This window comes from Schistocerca americana, chromosome 1 (genome assembly GCF_021461395.2).
Source record: "Schistocerca americana isolate TAMUIC-IGC-003095 chromosome 1, iqSchAmer2.1, whole genome shotgun sequence".
In the NCBI taxonomy this organism is placed as follows: Eukaryota; Metazoa; Arthropoda; class Insecta; order Orthoptera; family Acrididae; genus Schistocerca; species Schistocerca americana.
The window spans coordinates 361,207,869-361,232,464 of record NC_060119.1 but is presented as its reverse complement, the minus strand read 5'-3'; the positions used below and the strand labels follow the sequence as shown (position 1 = coordinate 361,232,464).

The following is a 24,596-nucleotide window of genomic DNA, read 5'->3' as shown; positions in this document are numbered from 1 at the left end:
AAAGTCTGGCAGGCAGTGAAAAACTTTCCGAGGGGCCAATCGTAGGGCCTCTCCGGTTCGTTTGACGAACAGGTTTCGGGCGTCATCTGTGGCTGACGATGTCTCTGAGCCGGATGCAGTCGTCTACTCTGTTCCAGAGGAAGCTTCTCGGCCCGCAAGGTCTGGGCATTGATAGAGTGTGGGTTTGCTGGTAGTTGGGAGCTCCAATGTTAGGCGCGTAATGGGGTTCCTTAGGAACATGGATGCAAGGAGGGGAAGGAAGCCAGTGTGCACTCCATGTGAATTCCGGGGTGAGTCATTCCAGGTGTGGGAAGGGTGCTTCCGGATGCCCTGAAGAGTACAGGGTGAAGCCAACTGTAGGTGGTGGCTCATGCCGGTACCAATGACGTGTCTCGGTTTCGGATGGCTAGTGGAAATGGTAAAGACTGCCAGTCTTGCTTCCGAGATTAAGGCGGAGCTCACCATCTGCAGCATCCTCGATAGAACCGACTATGGTCCTTTGGTGCGTAGCTGAGTGGAGGGTCTGAATCAGAGGCTCAGGCGGTACTGTGACCTTGTAGGCTGCAGACTCCTTGACTTGCGCCATCAGGTGGTGGGTTTCCGGGTTCCGCTTAATAGATCAGGAGTCCACTACACAGAGGAGGCAGCTACATGGGTAGTGGGGACTGTGTGGGAGGGTCTGGGCGGTTTTTTAGGTTAGAGGATCTCAGGGAACAACAGAAGGGGCGTCCATCTAAAAGTGGGCAGGTATAACACAATAAGGTCATTGTAGAAACAATTGGTATTGTAGTTACAAATTGTCGTAGCTGTGTTGGGAGAGAACCAGAGCTCCAAGCCCTAATAGAAAGCACTGAAGCTCAAATAGTTGTAGGTACAGAGAGCTCACTAAAGCCAGAAATAAGTTCAGCCGAATTTTTTTTCAAACGAATTAACAGTGTTCAGAAAGGATAGATTGAATACAGTTGGTGGTGGAGTATTTATTGCTGCCAGAGGTAGTTCGCCTTGTAGCGAAATTGAAGTAGATAGTTCGTATGAAATAGTGTGGGTAGAGGTTATACCTGACAATCGGACTGAACTGATAATTGGATCGTTTAACTAAGGGTACCTCGTACCACAACAAGCATCTTCTCTCCCTGTTCCACTCCCAAACAGAGCGAGGGAAAAATGACTGCCTATATGCCTCTGTACGAGCCCTAATCTCTCTTATCTTATCTTTGTGGTCTTTCTGCGAAATGTACGTTGGCGACAGTAAAATTGTACTGCAGTCTACCTCAAATGCTGGTTCTCTAAATTTCCTCAGTAGTGATTCATGAAAAGAACACCACCTTTCCTCTAGAGACTCCCACCCGAGTTCTTGAAGCATTTCCGTAACACTCGCATAATGATCAAACCTACCAGTAACAAATCTAGCAGCCCGCCTCTGAATTGCTTCTATGTCCTCCCTCAATCCGAACTGATAGGGATCCCAAATGGTCGAGCAGTACTCAAGAATAGGTCGTATTAGTGTTTAAAAGCGGTCTCCTTTACAGATGAACCACATCTTCCCAAAATTATACCAATGAATCGAAGATGACTATCCGACTTCTCCACAACTGCCATTACATGCTTTTCCCACTTCATATCGCTCTGCAATGTTACGCCCAAGTATTTAATCGATGTGACTGTGTCAAGCACTACACTACTAATGGAGTATTCAAACATTACGGGATTCTTTTTCCTATTCATCTGCATTAATTTACATTTATTTAGAGTTAGCTGCCATTCTTTACACCAATCACAAATCCTGTCCAAGTCATCTTGTATCCTCCTACAGTCACTCAACGACGACACCTTCCCATACACCACAGCATCATCAGCAAACAGCCGCACATTGCTATCCGCCCTATCCAAAAGATCATTTATGTAGGTAGAAAACAACAGCGGACCTACCACACTTCCCTGGGGCACTCCAGATGATACCCTCACCTCCGATGAACACTCACCGTTGAGGACAACGTACTGGGTTTTATTACTTAAGAAGTCTTCGAGCCACTCACATACTTGGGAACCAATCCCATATGCTCGTACCTTAGTTAGGAGTCTGCAGTGGGGCGCCGAGTCAAACGCTTTCCGGAAGTCAAGGAATGTGGCATCCTTCATCCATGGTTCGCAAGATATCATGTGAAAAAAGGGCGAGTTGTGTTTCGCAGGAGCGATGCTTTCTAAAGCTGTGCTGATGCATGGACAGCAACTTCTCTGTCTCAAGGAAATTCATTATATTCGAACTGAGAATATGTTCGAGAATCCTGGAACAAACCGATGTTAAGGATATTGGTCTGTAATTTTGAGGATCCGTCCTTCTACCCTTCTTATATACTGGCGTCACCTGCGCTTTTTTCCAGTCGCTTGGGACTTTACGTTGGGAAAGCTAAGTAAGGAGCCAATACAGTAGAGTACTCTCTGTGAAACCGAATTGGAATCCCATCAGGACCTGGCAATTTATTTATTTTCAACCCATTCAGCTGCTTCACAACCCCAGGGATGTCTAGCACTATGTCCTCCATACGGGAATCTGTACGAGACAAACGGCGGTGTGTTTGTACGATCCTCCTGCATGAAAGATTTCTCAAATGCTAAATTGAAAATTTCAGTTTCCATTTTGCTGTCTTCCGTTGCCAGGCCAGACTGATCAGTGAGTGATTGGATGGAAGCCTTCGACCCGCTTACTGATTTTACGTAAGACCAGAATTTCCTTGGGTTTTCAGCAAGATCTTTTGCTAAGGTATGACGGTGGTAGTGGTTGAATGCTTCGCGCATCGCTCTTTTTACAGCAGCACGAATCTCTACTAACTTTTGCCTATCCTCATTCTCCCGGTCTTTCTTGTACCACGAGTGCAACTGTCTTTGCTTCCTGAGCATTCTCCGAATTGCACTGTTAAACCACGGTGGGTCTTTTCCGTCCGTAACCCATTTTTTCGGCACATACTTGTCCAGTGCGTGATTTACAATGTGTTTAAAATTTGCCCAGAATTCTTCCACGTCCATCGTACCGGATGTAAATGAAGTTAATTCATTTACTAAGTGGGATGCTAACAACTGCTTACGTGCTCTTTGTAGTAAGAATACTCTCCTAGCCTTTTTGACCGACTTTTTACCTTTTACACCATGATCACTAATCCCTGTCTCAACACTGACACCGTCGATGAGGTCTGGTCTGTTCGTGGCTACCAGATCTAAAATATTTCCATTACGCGTTGGCTGTCGATTTAGCTGCTCAAGACAGTTTTCGGATATTGTGTTCCAAAGTAATTCACACAACGGCTTGTCTGTACCACCTGTAATGAATCCATAGACATCCCAGTCTACACTAGGTAGGTTGAAGTCGCCTCCGACCAATATAGCACGATCCGGGTACTTCTGTGATACAGAATGCAGACTCCTTTTGAATGATTCTAGAACTGCCACGATGGAACCTGGTGGCCGGTAATAACACCCAACAATTAATTTAATTTCCCCTAGCCCTGTCAATCGTGTCCAGATAACTTCACAATCACACTCTACTTCAACCTCAGTAGACACAATATTTTTGTCAACTGCAATGAAGACGCCACTCCCTATGGTGTCTAATCTGTCTTTCCGATACACGTTCCAACCATCACTAAATATTTCAGAACTTCCTATCTCAGGGTTCAGCCAGGTCTCAGTCCCGAGAATAATTTGCGCACCACATGCTTCCTGGAGGGCAGTAAATTCAGGAACTTTGTTCCGAACACTCTGATAATTTACTGCTAATATCTTGATGGCTGAAGTGTCTTTACACTGACCACGTCCTGATTTCCCTGCCTGCACGTCGACTGGTGAGTGTTCATCAGGACACCTTGCACTACAGCCTAGCCTAAAAAAACCCATGTGCACGCCACAATTAGTCTGCTACCCGAGTAGCCACTTCCTTTGTGTAGTGTACCCCTGACCTATGTAGGGGTGTCCAACAATTCCCCACCCAATAGAGCAAGTCTAGAAGTCTGCAGCCAGGACCGTCAGAGTCGACGAAGCCTCTGGTTGAGACCCTCCACTCGGCTACAAACCAAAGGACCCCGATCCACTCTGGGAACGATGCTGCAAATAGAGAGCTCTGCTTGCACCCCGCGTGCGAGGCCAGCGGTCTTCACCAAATCTGCCAGCCGCCTGTACGATCTGAGGGTCGCCTCAGAAACCAAGTGACAGGCATCATTGGTGCCGATGTGAGCAACTGCTTGCAGACGACTGCACCCCATACGCTCGATAGCCGCAGGCAAGGCCGCCTCCACATCTTGGATGAGGCCTCCCGGCAGACAAACAGAGTGCACGTTGGATTTCTTTCCAGCCCTATACACTATTTTCCTCAGGGGCTCCATCACCCGCCGAACGTTGGAGTTCCCAATAACCAGCAAGCCTTTGCCCCCGTGTGCTTGATCGGGCCCAGCTGAAGGAGCGGCCATCTGCCCACTGACAGGATGAACGGGCGAGGCCAGCACATCAGTGGCAAGACGCAATCAATACCTTCACTGCACGATAACAACGATGAAGTCACTGATGACATTGTCACTAAAGCAGAGTTATTAAACATGGTTTTCCGAAACTCCTTCGCCAAAGACGACGAAGTAAATACTCCTGAATTCCAATCAAGAACAGCTGCCAAGATGAGAAACGTAGAAGTAGATATCCTCGGTGTAACAAAGCAGCTTAAATCACTTAATAAGGGCAAGGCCTCTGGTCCAGATTGTATACCAGTCAGGTTCCTCTGAGTATGTTAATAAAATAGCTCCATATTTAGCAATTATATACAACCACTTCCTCACATAAAGATCTGTTGCTAAAGACTGGAAAATTGCTCAAGTCACACCAATACCCAAAAAGGAGTAATCTGCTGAATTACAGGCCCGTATCACTAACATCGATTTGCTGTAGGGTTTTGGAACATATACTGTATTCGAACATTATGAAGTATCTCGAAGAAAACGGTTTATTGACATATAGTCAGCACGGATTCAGAAAATATCGTTCTTGGGAAACACAACTAGCTCTTTATACTAATGAAGTAATAAGTGCTATCAACAGGGGATGTCAAATTGATTCCATATTTTTAGATTTCCAGAAGGCTTTCGACACCGTTCCTCACAAGCGTCTTCTGACCAAACTGCGTGCCTATGTGGTATCGCCTCAGTTGTGCGACTGGATTCGTGATTTCCTGTCAGAAAGGTCACAGTTCGTAGTAATGGACAGAAAGTCATCGAGTACAACAGAAGGAATATCCGGCATTCCTCAAGGTGGTGTTACAGGCCCTCTATTGTTCCTGAAAGGAGACTATCTGAGTAGCCCTATTAGATTGTTTGCAGATGATGCTGTCATTTACTGTCTTGTAAAGTCATCAGATGATCAAAACGATTTGCAAAATGATTTAGAGAGGATATCTGTATGGTGTGAAAAATGGAAATTGGCCCTGAATAAAGAAAAGTGTGAAGTTATTCACATGAGTACTGAAAGAAATTGGCTAAATTTCGATTATGCGGTAAGTCACACAAATCTGAAGGCTGTAAATTCAGCTAAAAACTTAGGGATTACAATTACAAATAACCTAAATTGGAAGGATGACATACATAATATTGTGGGTAGAGCAAACCAAAGACTGCGATTCATTGGCAAAACACTTAGAATGTGCAACAGGTCTACTGAAGAGACTGCTTACACCACACTTGTCCGCCCTATTCTTGAGTATTGCTGTGAGGTGTGTGATATGCATCAGGTGAGACTGATGGATGACATCGAAAAAGTACAAAGAAGGGCAGCTCGTTTTGTATTATCACAAAATAGGAGAGATAGTGTCACAGACATGGTACGTGAATTGGAGTGGCAATCATTAAAACAAAGGCGTTTTTTGTTGCGATGGGATCTTCTCATGAAATTTCAATCACCAGTTTTCTCCTCAGATTGTGAAAACATTCTGTTGGCACCCACCTACATATGGAGAAATGATCATCACGATAAAATAAGAGAAATCAGGGCTTGCACAGAAAAATTTAAGTGCTTGTTTTCCCCGCATGTTGTTAGGAGAGTGGAATGGTAGAGAGACAGCTTGAAGGTGGTTCATTGAACCCTCTGCCAGGCACTTTATTGTGAATAACAGAGTAATCACATAGATGTAGATGATTGGATTTCATTTTTTCTGTTTGTCTCTTTCAAGAAATCTGCATTGAAATCCTCACAAACACAGACAGAAAATGCTATAGAAATTTTTACATGTGCTTTCTGTGGTCACACTTGCTTTCATATGGCATCATATTTTGGGGTAATTCATCACTGAGGAATAAAGTATTTATTGCACAAAAGCGTGTAATCAGAATAATAGCTGGAGTCCACCCAAGATCATCCTGCAGACATTTATTTAAGGATCTAGGGATATTAACAGTAGCTTCTCAGTATATATACTCTCTTATGAAATTTGTTATTAACAACCAAACTCAATTCAAAAGTAATAGCAGTGTGCATAACTACAATACTAGGAGAAAGGACGATCTTCACTATTCAAGATTAAATCTAACTTTGGCACAGAAAGGGGTGAATTATACTGGCACTAAAGTCTTTGGTCACTTACCAAATAGTATCAAAAGTCTGACAGATAACAAACAGGTATTTAAGAAGAAATTAAAAGAATTTCTGAATGACAACTCCTTCTACTCCATAGAGGAATTTTTAGATATAAATTAAGAAGAAAAAACACAAAAAAAATAAAGTTGTTATATTAACTTAAGTATGTTGTTAAATTAACCTAATTATGTCATGTATTGGAAAATTCGACTCGTTCCACATCATTACGAAATATCGTATTCATGATCCATGGAACTAGTATTAATCTAATCTAAACACTTAAAACATGAGTGTATTAAATAAAGGTGAGCACAACTATTATATCTCAAAATACTAGGTTCAGTGATCAGGAAGGTATTCGATAAAAGCTACTAATATTAATAGATCAAGCCATATACGCAGTCTTTGTGTAGAGGATACGTAACTGTCACAGTCTTTAGACTGCAGCTTCTTATGGTTCAAAATGTTTATAATCTTTCACATGCACACAGCCACCTGCATTTAATGGTAACACACACATGCAAGTAAGGTAGATGTATTATGAAAAGCATAAACTGACATGCTGAGTTGAAGACATGTGCAACAAAAAGTCTGTTAGAAACTGAGCTTTTGGCCAAAGCCTTCCTCAGTAAAGAAAACATTCACACAAGCAAGCTCACATATGCACATGATTGCTAACCCAGCCACTGCAGCCAGAAGGCAACTGCTGTGTTGAGCAATAGCAGTAGCCACGAGTGGTCTTTGGGAGGGGTGGGGAGGGGGGAGGATAGCAGGGCACTGGTGGTGGAAGAGAAGAGCACTACCTGGCAGAGTGTGAAGGCAGATGGTGGCAAGACACGGTTGCCAGTTGCAGTGTCAAGAGGATGTGGGGTAGGGAGGAATGGGCAGAGCCTCCATCCAATGGTTTCTACCCCTTCTGTCTTATCACCACCTCCTAATTCATATCCCCCCCCCCCCCCTCCCACAAAAATATGCCACTCTCTTTCAACACAACCACCGGTCTTTTCCCCCTTCTGTGGTCCTCTGCTTTTCTGCCCACCCCACACCTCATGACCTCCTGGTACTGATAATGTTAAAGTTGCTTTTAGGTTGCAGTTTTGGGACATTAAGTAATCATCATAATTTCAAGTTGGTATACATTGGTGAGACTAGATAGGTGGATGGAGGGGAGGGGAGTTGCACAGTTGTATGCCTATTGATAATCCACATTATAATAGAGGGCATCTTGTATGCTAGTGAGAGGATAGTCCTCATCTGTAGACTTGCTCAATACTTGCTTAAGCTGCTGTTGTACTGAGATTTGGAACTGCTGTTTTATGAAACATAATTTACACCCTCAAACTAAGAACAATAATAATTGGTTCATTGCCTCTCTCCCTGTCCTTTTCTATTGGTCTCTGTTATTGACCATGTTCTTGTCGGCTCCTAGTGTCTCCAGGTCTATCTTGACCCCATCCATTCACCTCAGTTTTGGCCTAGCAGCCAGAGACTTCAGTGTGTGTGTGTGTGTGTGTGTGTGTGTGTGTGTGTGTGTGTCCCTATGTGGTGAGTAGCAACTTTCATTTTCATAATATTGTCATTATAATGGGTGATAATAATTAAACTTTCCCTATTTAACACATTATAATACGCAAACTTGGTAGTGTTTATTTCTAGAGTATGGGGTGCAGTTCCAACTATGGCCACCAGCTGCTGTGATCAGTCATCGTGATTCATAGTCTCCCACCAGTGACCAGTCGCAGTTCACTTGCTGACAAGATAACATGAACTTGGACAAAAGGAGCAGGGCATTATTGGGGAAGCTCTATTATCAAAGCAACAGTAATGCAGCACTTGCACTTCAGGAAAATCGGCAGCTGAAAGGATTATGGAAGGGTTCTCTTACCCAGCTGCTGTGCGGAGCTTGATGGAGAACTGAATGTCGCTCCAGTAAGAGGCTGACAACTGATTGCACCACAGGTGGTTGATGAAATCGCTGTTGCTATGGCAGACTATGCTGCGCACGATTCCCGATCATCAGGCAGTGCACATGCTGTGTCACGACAGTTGAACATCCCATGGTCCATTGTGCGGAAAGTGCTTTGAACCATTCTCAAGTATTATCTGTACAAGATCAATATCGTACAGCAACTTGCACCACTAGTTGCAATGTGTTGACTTCGCACTCCACTTTCTCTCAAATATTGAAGTTGACGAGAGCTGGCCCTGGACCATCCTATGAACAGATGAAGCTCACTTTTCTCTGACTGATGGGGTGAACACGCAGATGTGCCGATTGTGGGGATTTTCTCCTCCAGTCAGTGTGCATGAAGTTACTCTGTATGGTGAACGTGTCACCATATGGTGCAGCTTCACGGCTATGTTCATTCTTTTTTGAACAGGTTGGCGCTCAAGGGCCAAAGATGTGCAGTGTGACTGGCCAGCGCTAATGCAATATGCTTTGCCAGCAAATGTCATACCCGCTCTAAAGGAGAGAAGCACATTGAACTCAACAGTTTTCATGCAGAATGGGGCCCCACCACACATTGCTCGTAAAGTTCACCTTCTTCTACGAAACACATTTGGAAATGATCAAATTATCAGCCATCACTTCCAAATGCTTAGCTGGCAAGACCATCTGATCTCACTCCCTGTGATTTCTGGCTGTGAAGCTACCTGGAGGACAGGGTTTACCAGGGGAAACATTCAGAGATGTGCTGATCTGAAGTGCAGTATATCAAGAGAGGCAGCCAGCATACCTATGGACATGCTTTGTTCTGCTGTGCAGAACACAAACCTGTGCTTTCAGACTAACAGGCGCCATATTGAGACCCTTTCGTAGCAATAATGGTAACATTAGAAGAAAGATTAAGGCAAGGCAAACCTACGTTAATGTAGACTTATAGAAAGCTTTTGACAATGTTGACTGGAATACTCTCTTTCAAATTCTGAAGGTGGCAGGGGTAAAATACAGGGAGTGAAAGGCTATTTGCAATTTATACAGAAAGCAGATGGCAGTTATAAGAGTCGAGGGACTTCAAAGGGATGCAATGGTTGGGAAGGGAGTGAGGCAGGGTTGTAGCCTATCCCCGATGTTATTCAATCTGTATATTGAGCAAGCAGTAAAGGAAACAAAAGACAAATTCGGAGTAGGTATTAAAATCCATGGAGAAGAAATAAAAACTTTGAGGTTCGCCGATGACATTGTAATTCTGTCAAACACAGCAAAGGACTTGGAATAGCAGTTGAACGGAATGGACAGTGTCTTGAAAGGAGGATATAAGATGAACATCAACAAAAGCAAAATGAGGATAATGGAATGTAGTCGAATTAAGTCGGGTGATGCTGAGGGAATTAGATTAGGAATTGAGACACTTAAAGTAGTAAAGGAGTTTTGCTATTTGGGGAGCAAAATAACTGATGATGGTCGAAATAGAGAGGGTATAAAATGTAGACTGGCAATGGCAAGGAAAGCGTTTCTGAAGAAGAGAAATTTGTTAACATTGAGTATAGTTTTAAGTGTCACGAAGTCATTTCTGAAAGTATTCGTATGGAGTGTAGCCATGTACGGAAGTGAAACATGGACGATAATTAGTTTGGACAAGAAGAGAATAGAAGCTTTGGAAATGTGGTGCTACAGAAGAATGCTGAAGATTAGATGGGTAGATCACATAACTAATGAAGAAGTATTGAATAGGATTGGGGAGAAGAGAAGTTTGTGGCACAACTTGACTAGAAGAAGGGATCGGGTCGTAGGACATGTTCTGAGGCGTCAAGGGATCACCAATTTAGTACTGGAGGGCAGCGTGGAGGGTAAAAATCATAGAGGGAGACCAAGGGATGAATACACTAAGCAGATTCAGAAGGATGTAGGTTGCAGTAGGTACTGGGAGATGAAGAAGCTTGCACAGGATAGAGTAGCATGAAGAGCTGCATCAAACCAGTCTCAGGACTGAAGACCAGAACAACAACAGCGATGGTAACATTATGTAATGGTATGATTTACCATAGCAGCCCATGAAAAGTGTTTCAATCGAATTAATTCTGCACCACTTCTCTTCCCCATATCCTTGACATCAATGCTACCAAGTTTGGTACTCATACGGCAATTAGTTTCTGTGTTTTAACTTGTGAAACAGGGAAATTTTAATTATAATCACCTGATACAATAATGCCGATCACATGATTGGTACAAGCAGAGGTTTGTGGTTGGTTTGTGGTTCTTGTTAGAAGTTTTAAAATAAGTGCATGGTGGTAAAAATGTTGGTAGACACGGAGGCATTGGATTTTTATTTCACATTCATGACTGGATGCAAATCAAGCCAGAATAAACCAGTTGCAGCACACTGTGGGGCTAAGAAGTTGAAAATATGTGTTGGATAGCTACAGGAATTTGGGTATTCTGGATTTCTTATTTGTTTTAGTCAACGATATTGTATTTTTTCTGTTGCAATTTGTTTCTGTGAAAATTAGATAGCTTCTTATCGTCTGTGTTGAATTTAATTTTATCCAGAATATGTATCAGCATCTCGGACAGTGTTAATGCTGTTTAGAAATGGAGGATACAAGACGTCCATTCCTTAATAACTAATTATTCAAAATGGTGTGACATGCAGTGTTTTAAGTTGAGCGCACAGAGAGTGTGAGCGGAGTTCATGTCAGTAGCCAGCTGGTGGTTGAAAGGTGACCAGTTGACACTGATAGTGGCTATCTTCCCCTGGAGTGCAGCATGGCACCACATGGGTTTTTCACAGGTCATTGTGACATCAGCATCCAATAGCCATTAAAACTGTCAAGTGTAGTTAATTTCGCACGTGCAATGCAAACCACACAGGGAAGCACAAAGTGTCAAATGAATGAGAATTTCATTACGAATCCAGTGATATAAGATCTGGAAATGACATAAGAGAGGTGATACAGAAATAAATAATAAAACTACAGCATTAAATAATTTATAACTTTATTTATTCCACCAAAGAGATCGAACACTCAGCTTGTAGGTCTTGAGAAGAAGCATCGACGTAACTACTTACGTGATCATTAACTTTTAATAATTAAACTGTTTGAGACATTTTAATTGGAAAATTAATTGAAATCAGACGAAAATTAATTGAAATCAGACTATCTTATGAAAGGAGACAGATACACTGACAGCATGGCAGTATATGTTGGCAGAGAGTACTATTCACCAAGTGTACCATGTAGATACAAAAACTTATTTTACTATCCATTTTTATTGTTTTATGTGAAATTTGCATAGTTTTGCCCATAATTTAAATTATATTAAATATACGTGAACTCTAGTAACAGGTATGGAAAGAGAAGAAAAAATACCATAAAACTGATGTACCATTTCTATTTGTACCATAAATAGTAAAGGTACCATGAGAATAAACAGTTCTCACAATTGCAAGCACAAATTATAAATATTTAAACTTTGATTTGAGAGCAAACTATGGCACCTAGAAGTTACTACTATATATGTTTATAGTGTGAAATTTTAGTGCACAGCGTATGGCACAAACAGAATTTAGATCAAACTGTGCATAAAATGTAGTACGAGGGTAATCCCAAAAGTAAGGTCTCCTATTTATAAGTACAGAACTCTGTTTGTGTGACATTTGGTTACACTGTTACCTAGAGTGCTTCTCACGCTGTGTGTAAATGTGCGCACGCCGCTCTGAGGCTCTCTGTCTTGGCAGCCTTTGAGAATGGAACCCCCGTTGAGAATGGAGCCCCCGTTGGATGTTATAGCCAAGTGTGAATTACGCGCAGTTATGTGGGTTTTGAACGCAAAGGACACTGTGCCAATTGAAATCGATCGCCAATTGACGGAAGTGTAGGGTGAGTCGTGCATGGAGGGCTAAGAAGCATGTTCATAAGTGGTGTAGAGAGTTTGCAGCCGGTCAGACCGAAATTCACGATGTACACAGGAGCGGGAGACCGTGAATTTCTGAGGAGACAGTGTTGAAGGTTGAGCAAAGCATGCGTATAGATCGGCGGATCACCCTGGATGATCTCTGCACGTCGGTTCCTGAGGTTTCCCAAAGCACCGCTCACAGAATTTTAACAGTAACATTGAACTACCCAAAGGCGTGCGCATGCGCTTGCTGACTGACGACCACATGCGGCAACGAGTTGATGCTTCCCGTGTATTTCTTCACCGCCTTGCAGCTGAACAGGACAATTTTCTGGACTCAATTGTCACGGGTGTTGAAACCTGGGCATACCACTTTACACCTGAGACCAAACAACAATCATACCAGTGGCAGCATCCTTCTTCACTTCTGAACAGCATGGCGGCGAGCTGGTATGACATGTGCATACAAAAACTGCCACAGCATCTACAAAAATTCATCAACAGAAATGGTGATTATGTAGAAAAATAGCTAAATGTTCAAGCTGTAAACTGATGTAAACCATTCTAGAAATAAACAGGTCTATGTACTTATAAAAAAATAGGAGGCCTTACTTTTGGGATTACCCTTGCATAAAAGGACTGGTGATCACATAAGGCCCTTACGTTACATCAGTGGTGCACGAATTGGGAAGAGTTGTATGAGCAGTGGTCTGTTTGTACTCAATAGATGTTTGAAATATTTTGCATTACGTGAGACTTAGAAATATTCTGGCACTGTTTGAACTTTGATTATTTTTGCATAGTGCTTGACTTATCAGGAGAAAGAAAACTGGCGTTCTACAGATCGGAGCATGGAATGTCAGATCCCTTAATCGGGCAAGTAGGTTAGAAAATTTAAAAAGGGAAATGGATAGGTTAAAGTTAGATATAGTGGGAATTAGTGAAGTTCGGTGGCAGGAGGAACAAGACTTCTGGTCAGGTGAATACAGGGTTATAAACACAAAATCAAATAGGGGTAATGCAAGAGTAGGTTTAATAATGAATAGGAAAATAGGAATGTGTGTAAGCTACTACAAACAGCATAGTGAACGCATTATTGTGGCCAAGATAGATACGAAGCCCACACCTACTACAGTAGTACAAGTTTATATGCCAACTAGCTCTGCAGATGACAAAGAAATTGAAGAAATGTATGATGAAATAAAAGAAATTATTCAGATTGTGAAGGGTGACAAAAATTTAATAGTCATGGGTGACTGGAATTCGGTAGTAGGAAAAGGGAGAGAAGGAAACGTAGTAGGTGAATATGGATTGGGGCTAAGAAATGCAAGAGGAAGCCGTCTGGTAGAATTTTGCGCAGAGCATAACTTAATCATAGCTAACACTTGGTTCAAGAATCATGAAAGAAGGTTGTATACATGGAAGAACCCTGGAGATACTAAAAGGTTTCTGATAGATTATATAATGGTAAGACAGATTTAGGAACCAGCTTTTAAACTGTAAGACATTTCCAGGGGCAGATGTGGACTCTGACCACAATCTATTGGTTATGAACTGTAGATTAAAACTGAAGAAACTGCAAAAAGGTGGGAATTTAAGGAGATGGGACCTGGATAAACTGAAAGAACCAGAGGTACAGAGTTTCAGGGGGAGCATAAGGGAACAATTGACAGGAATGGGGGAAAGAAATACAGTATAAGATGAATGGGTAGCTTTGAGGGATGGAGTAGTGAAGGCAGCAGAGGATCAAGCAGGTAAAAAGACGAGGGCTAGTAGAAATCCTTGGGTAACAGAAGAAATATTGAATTTAATTGATGAAAGGAGAAAATATAAAAATGCAGTAAATGAAGCAGGCAAAAAGGAATACAAACGTCTCAAAAATGAGATCGACAGGAAGTGCAAAATGGCTAAGCAGGGATGGCTGGAGGACAAACGTAAGGATGTAGAGGCTTATCTCACCAGGGGTAAGTTAGATACTGCCTACAGGAAAATTAGCGAGACCTTGGAGAAAAGAGAACAATTTGTATGAATATCAAGAGCTCAGATGAAAACCCAGTTCTAAGCAAAGAAGGGAAAGCAGAAAGGTGGAAGGAGTATATAGAGGGTCTATACAGAGGCGATGTTCTGGAGGACAATATTATGGAAATGGAAGAGGATGTAGATGAAGATGAAATGGGAGATACGATACTGCGTGAAGAGTTTGACAGAGCACTGAAAGACCTGAGTCGAAACAAGGCCCCGGGAGTAGACAACATTCCATTGGAACTACTGACGGCCTTGGGAGAGCCAGTCCTGACAAAACTCTACCATCTGGTGAGCAAGATGTATGAAACAGGCGAAATACCCTCAGACTTCAAGAGGAATATAATAATTCCAATCCCAAAGAAAGCAGGTGTTGACAGATGTGAAAATTACCGAACTATCAGTTTAATAAGTCACAGCTGCAAAATACTAACGTGAATTATTTACAGACGAATGGAAAAACTAGTAGAAGCCGACCTCGGGGAAGATCAGTTTGGATTCCATAGAAATGTTGGAACATGTGAGGCAGTACTGACCCTACGACTTATCTTAGAAGCTGGATTAAGGAAGGGCAAACCTACATTTCTAGCATTTGTAGACTTAGAGAAAGCTTTTGACAATGTTGACTGGAATACTCTCTTTCAAATTCTGAAGGTGGCATGGGTAAAATACAGGGAGTGAAAGGCTATTTACAATTTGTACAGAAACCAGATGGCAGTTATATGAGTCGAGGGACATGAAAGGGAGCAGTGGTTGGGAAGGGTGTGAGACAGGGTTGTAGTCTCTTCCCAATGTTATTCAATCTGTATATTGAGCAAGCAGTGAAGGAAACAAAAGAAAAATTCGGAGTAGGTATTAAAATCCATGGAGAAGAAATAAAAACTTTGAGGTTTGCCAATGACATTGTAATTCTGTCAGAGGCAGCAAATGACTTGGAAGAGCAGTTGAACGGAATGGATAGTGTCTTGAAAGGAGGATATAAGATAAACATCAACAAAAGCAAAACGAGGATAATGGAATGTAGTCGAATTAAGTCAGGTGATGCTGAGGGAATTAAATTAGGAAATGAGACACTTGAAGTAGTAAAGGAGTTTTGCTATTTGGGGAGCAAAATAACTGATGATGGTCGAAGTAGAGAGGATATAAAATGTAGACTGGCAATGGCAAGGAAAGCGTTTCTGAAGAAGAGAAATTTGTTAACATCGAGTATCGATTTAAATGTCAGGATGTCGTTTCTGAAAGTATTTGTATGGGGTGTAGCCGTGTATGGAAGTGAAACATGGACGATAACTAGTTTAGGCAAGAAGAGAATAGAAGCTTTGGAAATGTGGTGCTACAGAAGAATGCTGAATATTAGATGGGTAGATCACATAACTAATGAGGAGATATTGAATAGAATTGGGGAGAAGAGGAGCTTGTGGCACAACTTGACTAGAAGAAGGGATCGGTTGGTAGGACATGTTCTGAGGCATCAAGGGATCACCAATTTAGTACTGGAGGGCAGCGTGGAGGGTAAAAATCGTAGAGGGAGACCAAGGGATAAATACACTAAGCAGATTCAGAAGGATGTAGGTTGCAGTAGGTACTGGGAGATGAAGAAGCTTGCACAGGATAGAGTTGCATGGAGAGCTGCATCAAACCTGTCTCAGGACTGAAGACCACAACAACAACAACAACAACAACAGTGCTTGACTTAGTCACAGATAGGATTGTGGAACTTGGAAAGATTTTGTCACTATTTGATCTCTGATCATTTTGCACAGTGTGTTAAGTTTTGGGGACCTCAGTTAAATTTCTTAACTGGTTGCCATTTAGGATAGTGGCCCATTGTGTCAACTAGTCAGTTTATTGATTGTATGAAAGTCCAATACTTTCTGCTGAATGGCATTCTCTCTTTACTAGATGCTGTAGGAATGCAGCATTCAATGGAATATCTGATGTATTTTGCAACATAAAAAATTATGTTCATTGATTATCTGTCATAATTTATCTTTACATGTGCCTTACTTATCAATTTCTGTTATTGGAGAGACCTCTGACAAATGTATATCCTTTTCAGCGCTTATAATCAGTGGCAGATTTGCAGTTCATATGGTGTAAATCTTGCATATGAAGTTTCCGTATGGTCATTGTAAGTAAGGTGCCACAGTAGGTGGTGACTGTCAGTTAATACTGTTTGCTTTATGAAAATGGTATGATCTGTTCTACTCTGTTCTGTTTGTTATTACAAAATACCATTGTAACATTGTCTCATTATAACAGCATAATAATATTACTATGTTTGCATCAGATATTAATTTAAAATTACTGATAACACAGTCAGACTAATGATGGAAATCCTGTCGTTCAGTTGGAAGGCTTTGGGAAAAGCCACATCATAATAGTTGATAATCGTCAGTCTTCATTGCAGGAACTGTATTTCTACAGTTAAAGTTAGGAAGCTAGCAGGATGGTGATTGTTTTCTGGAAAAATTGGAATTCTCAGGGTATTAAATTTCACCTGAAAATCTCAGGGAATTTCTTAAAATCCCAGTGTTTTCTGTATTTTTAACCTAGCATTGTTTTTTTATTTTATTGATCATTATAAGTAAAAAAATTGAAATACTTAGTATTTCAAAGTGTGTTAATTATACAGATATTGTTTTTAATGTGTAAAAACAACTGTTAAGCAACTGCTTATTGGCTAGTATATATCAACTGTGAGCAGAGAAAAGTTATGTGATGTGTAATGCCAACCTCCCCTTTAATTTATCAAGAGCTTCGTATGACATTTTTCTCCCCATACTACTACCAGTTTGAATGATAAACCTTTGGCAGTAATTACATCAGCCACTTGTATGTGTGAGACAAAGGATCTATCTATACATGTTTTCTTGTCTAATGCTGCTCAGAACAGAAATGTTCAGTTTCCTTAGCATCATGACCTTTGTGATGTTGATGATCTATGTAATGGAGATTTGCCTTACAAAATTGCTTAAAGCATACCAAGTGTATTGTAGCACCACAACTATTTTTCGGCACTACTAAGTAAAATAGCAGCAGTTCCACAGCTGTCACAAGTTGGCTGCAGATTCCAGGCGTGGAGTGGACCAAAACGTTGCTGCATCAGATGCAGTAGTACCAGTAGCTGGTTTCCAAGCTGATTTCCCACTCTGAACCAGGGACCAACCAGTGCAGGTGTATAGGTGTACATAACTCTCTAAATTTTTTATGCTGTGAAGTCCATTTCCTTGTTGGTGGTGACGATCAAGTTGTTACCCAACTATTTCTTTAATCATGATATATGAGAAAGAAATTAATATATTTACCTGAAAATTTGTAATAGTTGCCTGGAAAAACCTGGAACTCTTCGGGAACTTCTTTAAGTTTGAGCAGCCATTCAGGTTATTATGGTAGCAATTACAATTAAATAGACCTTAACTCCTGTATAAAGTATCAGTTGTTTGTTAAAAGCAAAGTCTTTGATCCAAATCTTAAGATGTATACTTACTTACCTCCTCGAAGTCTTACGGAAACCACCTGTAAACAGGCAGTGTCTCATATTAATAATTGGCTGGTTTACGGTCAAATGGCCTCTGTGGTATATAAAGTAATAACATTTTTTTGACCTTCCACATGCATCAGGTGATTAAATATCCAGGAGCTTTTGGATGTGTGCTCCTCAGCCATTGTCAAATGATGGCTATCATATAATTCTCGTTGCTGTCCTTGAATAGCAGTGCCACTACCTATGATGTCATTGGTGCTCACTCTGGCACCATGCAAGGTAATGATTTTGTTTTGTACCCATTTCAACCTTCGAATGACTGGGTTGAAGTGGGCACTGCAGGTGTGCATCAAAAATATTACATTATATGGTGCTGGACATGCATCAATGATGTCACAGATGGTAGTAGAGTATATAAGGACAGCAGCAGCAACCACATGACAGTCTATTACTTGACAATGGCTGACAAGCACTCATCCAAAAGCTCATGGATTTTTAACCACTTGATGAAGCTGGGAGCTTAAGAATATTTTATTGATTAGATGGTTCTCTCCTTTTAAACAAGAGCATGTTAAAAACAAATCTCATGAGAATGTAGACTTGCTTCAATGCTGTTATAAGAATTCCCAAGGTGTTCTGTAGTGCACTGTATATAAATACACTGTCCATCATCCATGTGGCATGTTGTTCCACAAAAAACACCATTCACATCTGGATTCAGGTGCTCCAATAATTTATCCAGTATGACATACAGGTATGGGAATATGCAGAGTAAACCAGGAGTTCAAGGGGGAAAATATTATGATCACAAAATGAGCTGTATTCAGTGCCTTCTGAGGGTTCCAAGTACATGCATGCCAAGAACGATTCATGTATTCACAGTCTAATAGTAAAATTTATCATAATCAAGGTAGTCTGTTTAACTGTAAAGTGGGAACTAATTCTACACTTCAATGTATTACTTGTATCCTTATTCAGCACCAGACCTGAATCTGTAACAAACATATCATTGACAAATGAAACAATTCAGTGACATGTCATTGATTTGTATTAGGAAAAGAAGTGAGTAAAATTTGAAATCAAAGTAGAATGATGACCCAAAATTTGAAATCAAAGGAGAATGATGCCCCCAAGTTACAACTCATCTGAAGTATTTTTGCCGTTGAAAAGTGAATGTGCTTATAATTGTTGGCAAAAATATGTTGCAACCATTGAAGGAATATAGATGTCAGACAAAATCTGTTTCAAAACATTGTTAACTTTTGCTCACTTTTCAGCATTTATGTGCTTGTAATTCATGTGCAGTAGTGTACTACAAATAGTAATTGCAACTAATTATTATAGGCAATCTTAAATTCTGTAGTAAAAATTAATAATTGTTAGGTTAGTAATTCTCGTGTGGTTTCCTCTTCAGCTGGTCCCTCATTGTAACCAAATTAGTTTTGGTTACCTTTACTTAGCAGCAGATTCACTCCTGACAGAATACTTGAAGTACAACCAACCCAGTGACTGCTATAACATTATTTGTATCTTACTTATATTGGATGACGGTTACTACTAAAAGATTTCTGCTAGCCTGTTATTTCAGTGTTATATTATAACCACCCACATTTTACAAGTTCCTTTGCTTGACACACAGAATTTAGTGGCAGTTTCTGCAGATGTTTCCTGATTATTCTGAAGTTTCTTTGGTTCTTGTAACACCTGGGAAAAGCAGCACGCGTTATTCTTCTTGGGTTTTCTGGTGAATGCTAAAATCAGTTTCACAGAGTATTTCAGTGGTCTCCTCTCCCAGCATCTTCAAGGGAGATGCTGTTGCTGGGTCGTGGCAAACTGATGCCAGCAGCAGAGACAATGATCTTATATAGTCCACAGAAAATAGGCAAGATGTACGTCAAAATCTATCGGTGCTTTCTCCAATATAATGTGTAAATACAGGGTGTAAACAGTATAAGCTGCCAAAATTGCACAGATGGTACATCTTGGTGTGTTTGATAAAAAAGTTTAATGAAATATCGTATCACGTTCTGTATTTTTGTATTCCTAAAGGACAGATATTTGTAGGTTTGTAAGTAGACTCATTCCTGTTTACATTATCAACTGATGGCACACGACCTTGTTTGTGTATTACCAACATGAGCGCAGCGGTCAGAGAAAGGCAACAGACGAACCAGAGCAGTGTAAATATTGGATGTGTACAATGATGCAGCACAGTGGCTATGTACTACCGACACAAGCAAATTAAACAGTCATTGGGTTGTCAAGAACGTGTAATTTGTTTTACATAAATAATCAGTTAAGTGCAATCAGATGTTTTCTCTACTACATCATCACAGTAATGGAGGTCATTGGTTGTAAAGAAAAGCTAATATAAAATAAAATGTGTTTCTCTTAGTGCAAAATCAACCAATTGCCATGTAATTTTTTGAACATTAATTACAATCAGCTGTTTTCTGTTTTTACGACAATACCATAACAAAAATTAAATTTCAATTATTTTCCTTTTCTACAACAGTACCGTAATGAAAATGAAACCCAAATTATTTTGTTTTGTGTTACACCAGTACTACAATAAGTGTTCAAAATGCTGCCATTTGATTCGACAAATGCTTCATTACAGCAAAACCAGTTTCGTGGCACTTAGTCACATACATGCATATTTGCGTTCATGATACTGGCAGCATCGAAAATCCCCAGCGTAAGTTGTCCACATTATATATTTGCTGAGTGTAAATCAGTTCCTTCGTATGACCTCAAAAGTAAAAATCCAGTGGATTTAGAGCAGGACTGCACACTGACCGTCAACTTGAACCAAAATTTCCTATCCATCGCCCTGGAAATTGTCTATTCAAAAACCTTCGTATTCTGTGGCCAATGAGGGGTGGAGTAGTCACATTATGACTTATTGCTAATGGAATATTTTCCAGTAAATATGGTTTCAATGTCTCTTCTAGAAACGTTCGGTAATTGTTGCCAGTCAATCGAGCAGGTAAAACTTAAGGCCCAATAACGTAATACGTCAATTAAATCTGCCCATACGTTCACAGAAAAGTGGCACTGAAAATGTGTTGCTACTACTTGGTGCGGTTATGGAATTTAGTTATTCTGTTGCAAGTGAAACGTGCTTAATCTGTGACGAGCAATTACACAAAATCATGCTGTGCACTTCCCAACAAAGACCTCTCTTGAGAATTCTTGTCCCAGAGGGAAATCTCCTGTTTCAAAGAGCAATGAATTACAGTGTGTGATATACTCATTTGGCGGACGATGCTTCTAGTTCTCTGAGTAGGATCTTCATGGATGTGCCCCAGAATTTGTTTCTCAGCTTCCTATGTATGTTCTACGCATTGTCAGCCAAAGTTGCCTGTGTTTGTGACTCGTGCTCAGTACGTGCAGCAGTAAGTAACATGAACCGATTGCTGACGTAAGTGTACCTGTGTTTCGGGAGGGGTGGTTGTTGTTGTTTTGGGGGGAAGAGACCAAACAGCGAGGTCATCGGTCTCATCGGATTAGGGAAGGAAGTCGGCCGTGCCCTTTCAAAGGAACCATCCCGGCATTTGCCTGGAGCGATTTAGGGGAATCACGGAAAACCTAAATCCGAATGGCCGGACACGGGAGGGGAGGGGTGGAGCAGACACCCCGTAGTGTTTTGTGTTTTGATACTATTCAATGAATTCTCCCGGTCTACTGTGCATTATGTTTCCACAAGTAGTGTGTAATCCGTGTGAGCTCTCCAGTGTCTAATTTTCCAAAAACATTTACCCAAGATGAACTTTCTTCTTCCTTCCATTTTTCCTCCATGGGACAACCATAGGAAGTCGACAAACAAGTTACTAGATGTTTTAAATCAATTACTTGTGTTCTACTAACAGGATTTTTTTGGAACCTTATATCGTTTTACTCTGTATAACACCACCCAGTAGTAAAGGCTGGAAAGAATAAGTTACTGTTGTGGAAGGTTATCATAACTTCTGTAGCCAAATCTGTTTTTATATAACATTTCCCTCAGTGACAAGGTTATTTGTATGTTCTATCCTTCGTAAGCCCAAAATTTTGGCCAGTGCCCAAGGCAAATTCTTGATATCGAACCTGTTGTTCTTAGTTCTCCCAATTCTTGAACATATGTTCCCAGCAGCTGATCTAAATTAATCTTCAGATGCCTCCAGTGATGATCAAAACTCTAAGATTCAGCAGGTCTGTTTTTTGAAATACACAATCTGCTCAAACACAGACTGTGTTAAGATTTTGGTATCAAAGAGGATATATGAGCTTCGTTCCAATGTTGTATAAAGTTTCCATCGCATTTGTACAGTGGACGGCAGCTGATCACTTCTGTTGACCATTACATCAAAAATTGGGAGCTTTCCATCACTTTTTTAGTTTGATCATTAATTTGATGCTGAGGTTAAGGCAATTAAAATGTTCCTGTCAAGAGTTGGAACATCTGATACGTATGGCCAGATCATGAACATGTCATTAGTGTAATCCAAAAACAGATTCGTTTTAAAGTTGCTATCTTCAGTGCCCAAGACTTGAAATATTTTTTGAGCCATCTCTTTACATGTTTGCATTAGTTTAGTATGGCTTAGCAACAGCATCTCTTCTGAAGATGGCAGGCAGCTGGACCACTGAACTATTGTGTCAAGTAGATTTTTAGATCTGCCTGCTAACCCAAGAAGAGTACCACAATAACCGGTTCTTGCATTAGATGTACTGTTTCAATAAGTTTTTTCCCCTTTCTTTCTCTCATACTTCCTACATGTAGAAGACATTATGCTATCATTCCAGATGTGAAACAAACAATAATAATAGTAATAGATTAATAGTTTCAAAGCAGTCTTTGGTTGTCATCTCATACTGTTTTTCAAACTGTTGCTGGTTTGCTATACAATAATGTTTAAAAGGTTTCAACAACTTTGAGAGTTTTTGTGGTTGCAAAGCCTGCATTGTGAAGCACTTCTGCATGGCAAATTAGAACATAAATGAGCTGTCTTATGTTTTGGAGTCGAGGTGTTCAAACAGTGTATTGATTTGATTTGTCTCTGTATTTTCTTCATAGCTGTTCATTAGCAAGTAATGTTTTAAATAAATTAATTTTAAGGAAAAAGTATTCTCACAACATTTTTTTTAATTTTGTTGTAATCTTCTGACATTATGGTGCTAACTGAAACTACTTAGTATTCTGCTTCCCCCAACTCCCACCCCGCCAAAAAAGAAAAGAAAATCTGTAATCAGACCTCTATGGGTAACTAAAAAGAGAATTTGTAAACGGGAGAATATATGACCAGATAGAACTTCAGTAACATTTTCTGAAAGGGAGCAGGTGGTGTGACAGAAAGAAGTTAACGATGAAAGAAGAGAAAAGTCTGCTATTGGTAAATGAATACATTGCTAGATCAATATTCAAACGCATTATTTGCATTGCAAATGGAGCCCCTTCTTTCAACATGTAAAATTAAATAAAGTCTGTTACAAACTTATTTATTTTACCAACAGTTAGAATATATTTGAGGATTTCTTTTACCCTTAGGATGTAAAGAAGCAGAAAGCCACAGGACGTACCCGAGAAGGAGCGACATTCCCTGTATGTATTCGCATATCAGAAGAAGCGAAAGGAGATGGAGAGGCAGACAGTGGGATCAGGAAATGTTATAAACTCACTATATGGGTATGTTGGATTGTAAGGAGTCTACTGAGATGTATAACATTGGAAATAACATAATTTATTGGAATGATTTATTTGTGTGTAACTTTGTTTTCAGGTGTTTGCAAATATGAGTGGCTTAGTTGTATTGGCAGAAGATGGGGTAGTGGAAAGCTGTAACCATCATTTTACTCACATGATGTTCGGGTACCCACAGTCTGAGCTAATTGGACAGGTAAAATTTCTTCGGTTCAATTTACATAACTGTAGGACGATCCCTCACCTTTTCTTCTTCTTTTTTTTTTTGGGGGGGGGGGGGGGGGGCAGGTGAGGCCCTTCAATAAAGTTTTATTTTATTTTTAGTGTAATATGACTAATCTAAAGTACAAACTTATTTACTTTTTTAGATATAAAGTATCTGACAAAAAAACTTATGGCATTTGGTGATCGTCCAAATTTTGGTAATACAAGTAGAAACAAAATAAACAGAAAGAAGTGATTTACATTAATTTTTATTTTCAGTTTCTTTTTTTGCTTACTATCTAAATGAGTAGGGTATGGCACTACTATTTTTAACAACCATGCAGGTGAGCCTTAAAAGGCCTACTTGCAACAATTTCCATTACGTGAAGTTGTGATGTTATGCCATTGGGAAGTAGTACGATGTTTGTGTATGTGTCTAGCAAACAGATGTGCTATTTTCTTAGACTGTTTATATGACACTGCTATGTAAGTTGTTTTTCCTTAAATGCTGCAGGAAGTCGCCTTCATTGCTTATCTCATGCTCATACTGAGCAACTTGTTGCTCAAATTCATGAAATCTTCCTTGCTTCAGTCCCCTGAAAGCTTGGCCAGTAGGGCTGGTGTTTTTTGATTTGTGTGTCATCTCATGCAGACTACGAACAGTAACTTCTGTGTCAAACTTACTTCTTGCTGCACAGTTGTTTCATGCTCTCTGCTTCATGAATCACCATTAACTTAGTGTTAGTGTCTTATTGTAT

At 40.4% G+C, this 24,596-nt stretch overlaps 1 protein-coding gene across 2 annotated transcripts in view; it reads left to right on the top strand.

Annotated features, from left to right (window-relative positions):
• The window catches only part of LOC124600024 (PAS domain-containing serine/threonine-protein kinase), a 218,715-nt gene that overhangs the window by 108,486 nt on the left and 85,633 nt on the right, over nt 1-24,596 (top strand). For both annotated transcript variants that reach the window (XM_047136127.1, XM_047136126.1), the window contains exons 9-10: nt 23,482-23,619; nt 23,714-23,830. In XM_047136127.1, coding sequence (XP_046992083.1) covers nt 23,482-23,619; nt 23,714-23,830 — 255 coding nt within the window. The remainder of the gene's footprint in view (nt 1-23,481; nt 23,620-23,713; nt 23,831-24,596) is intronic.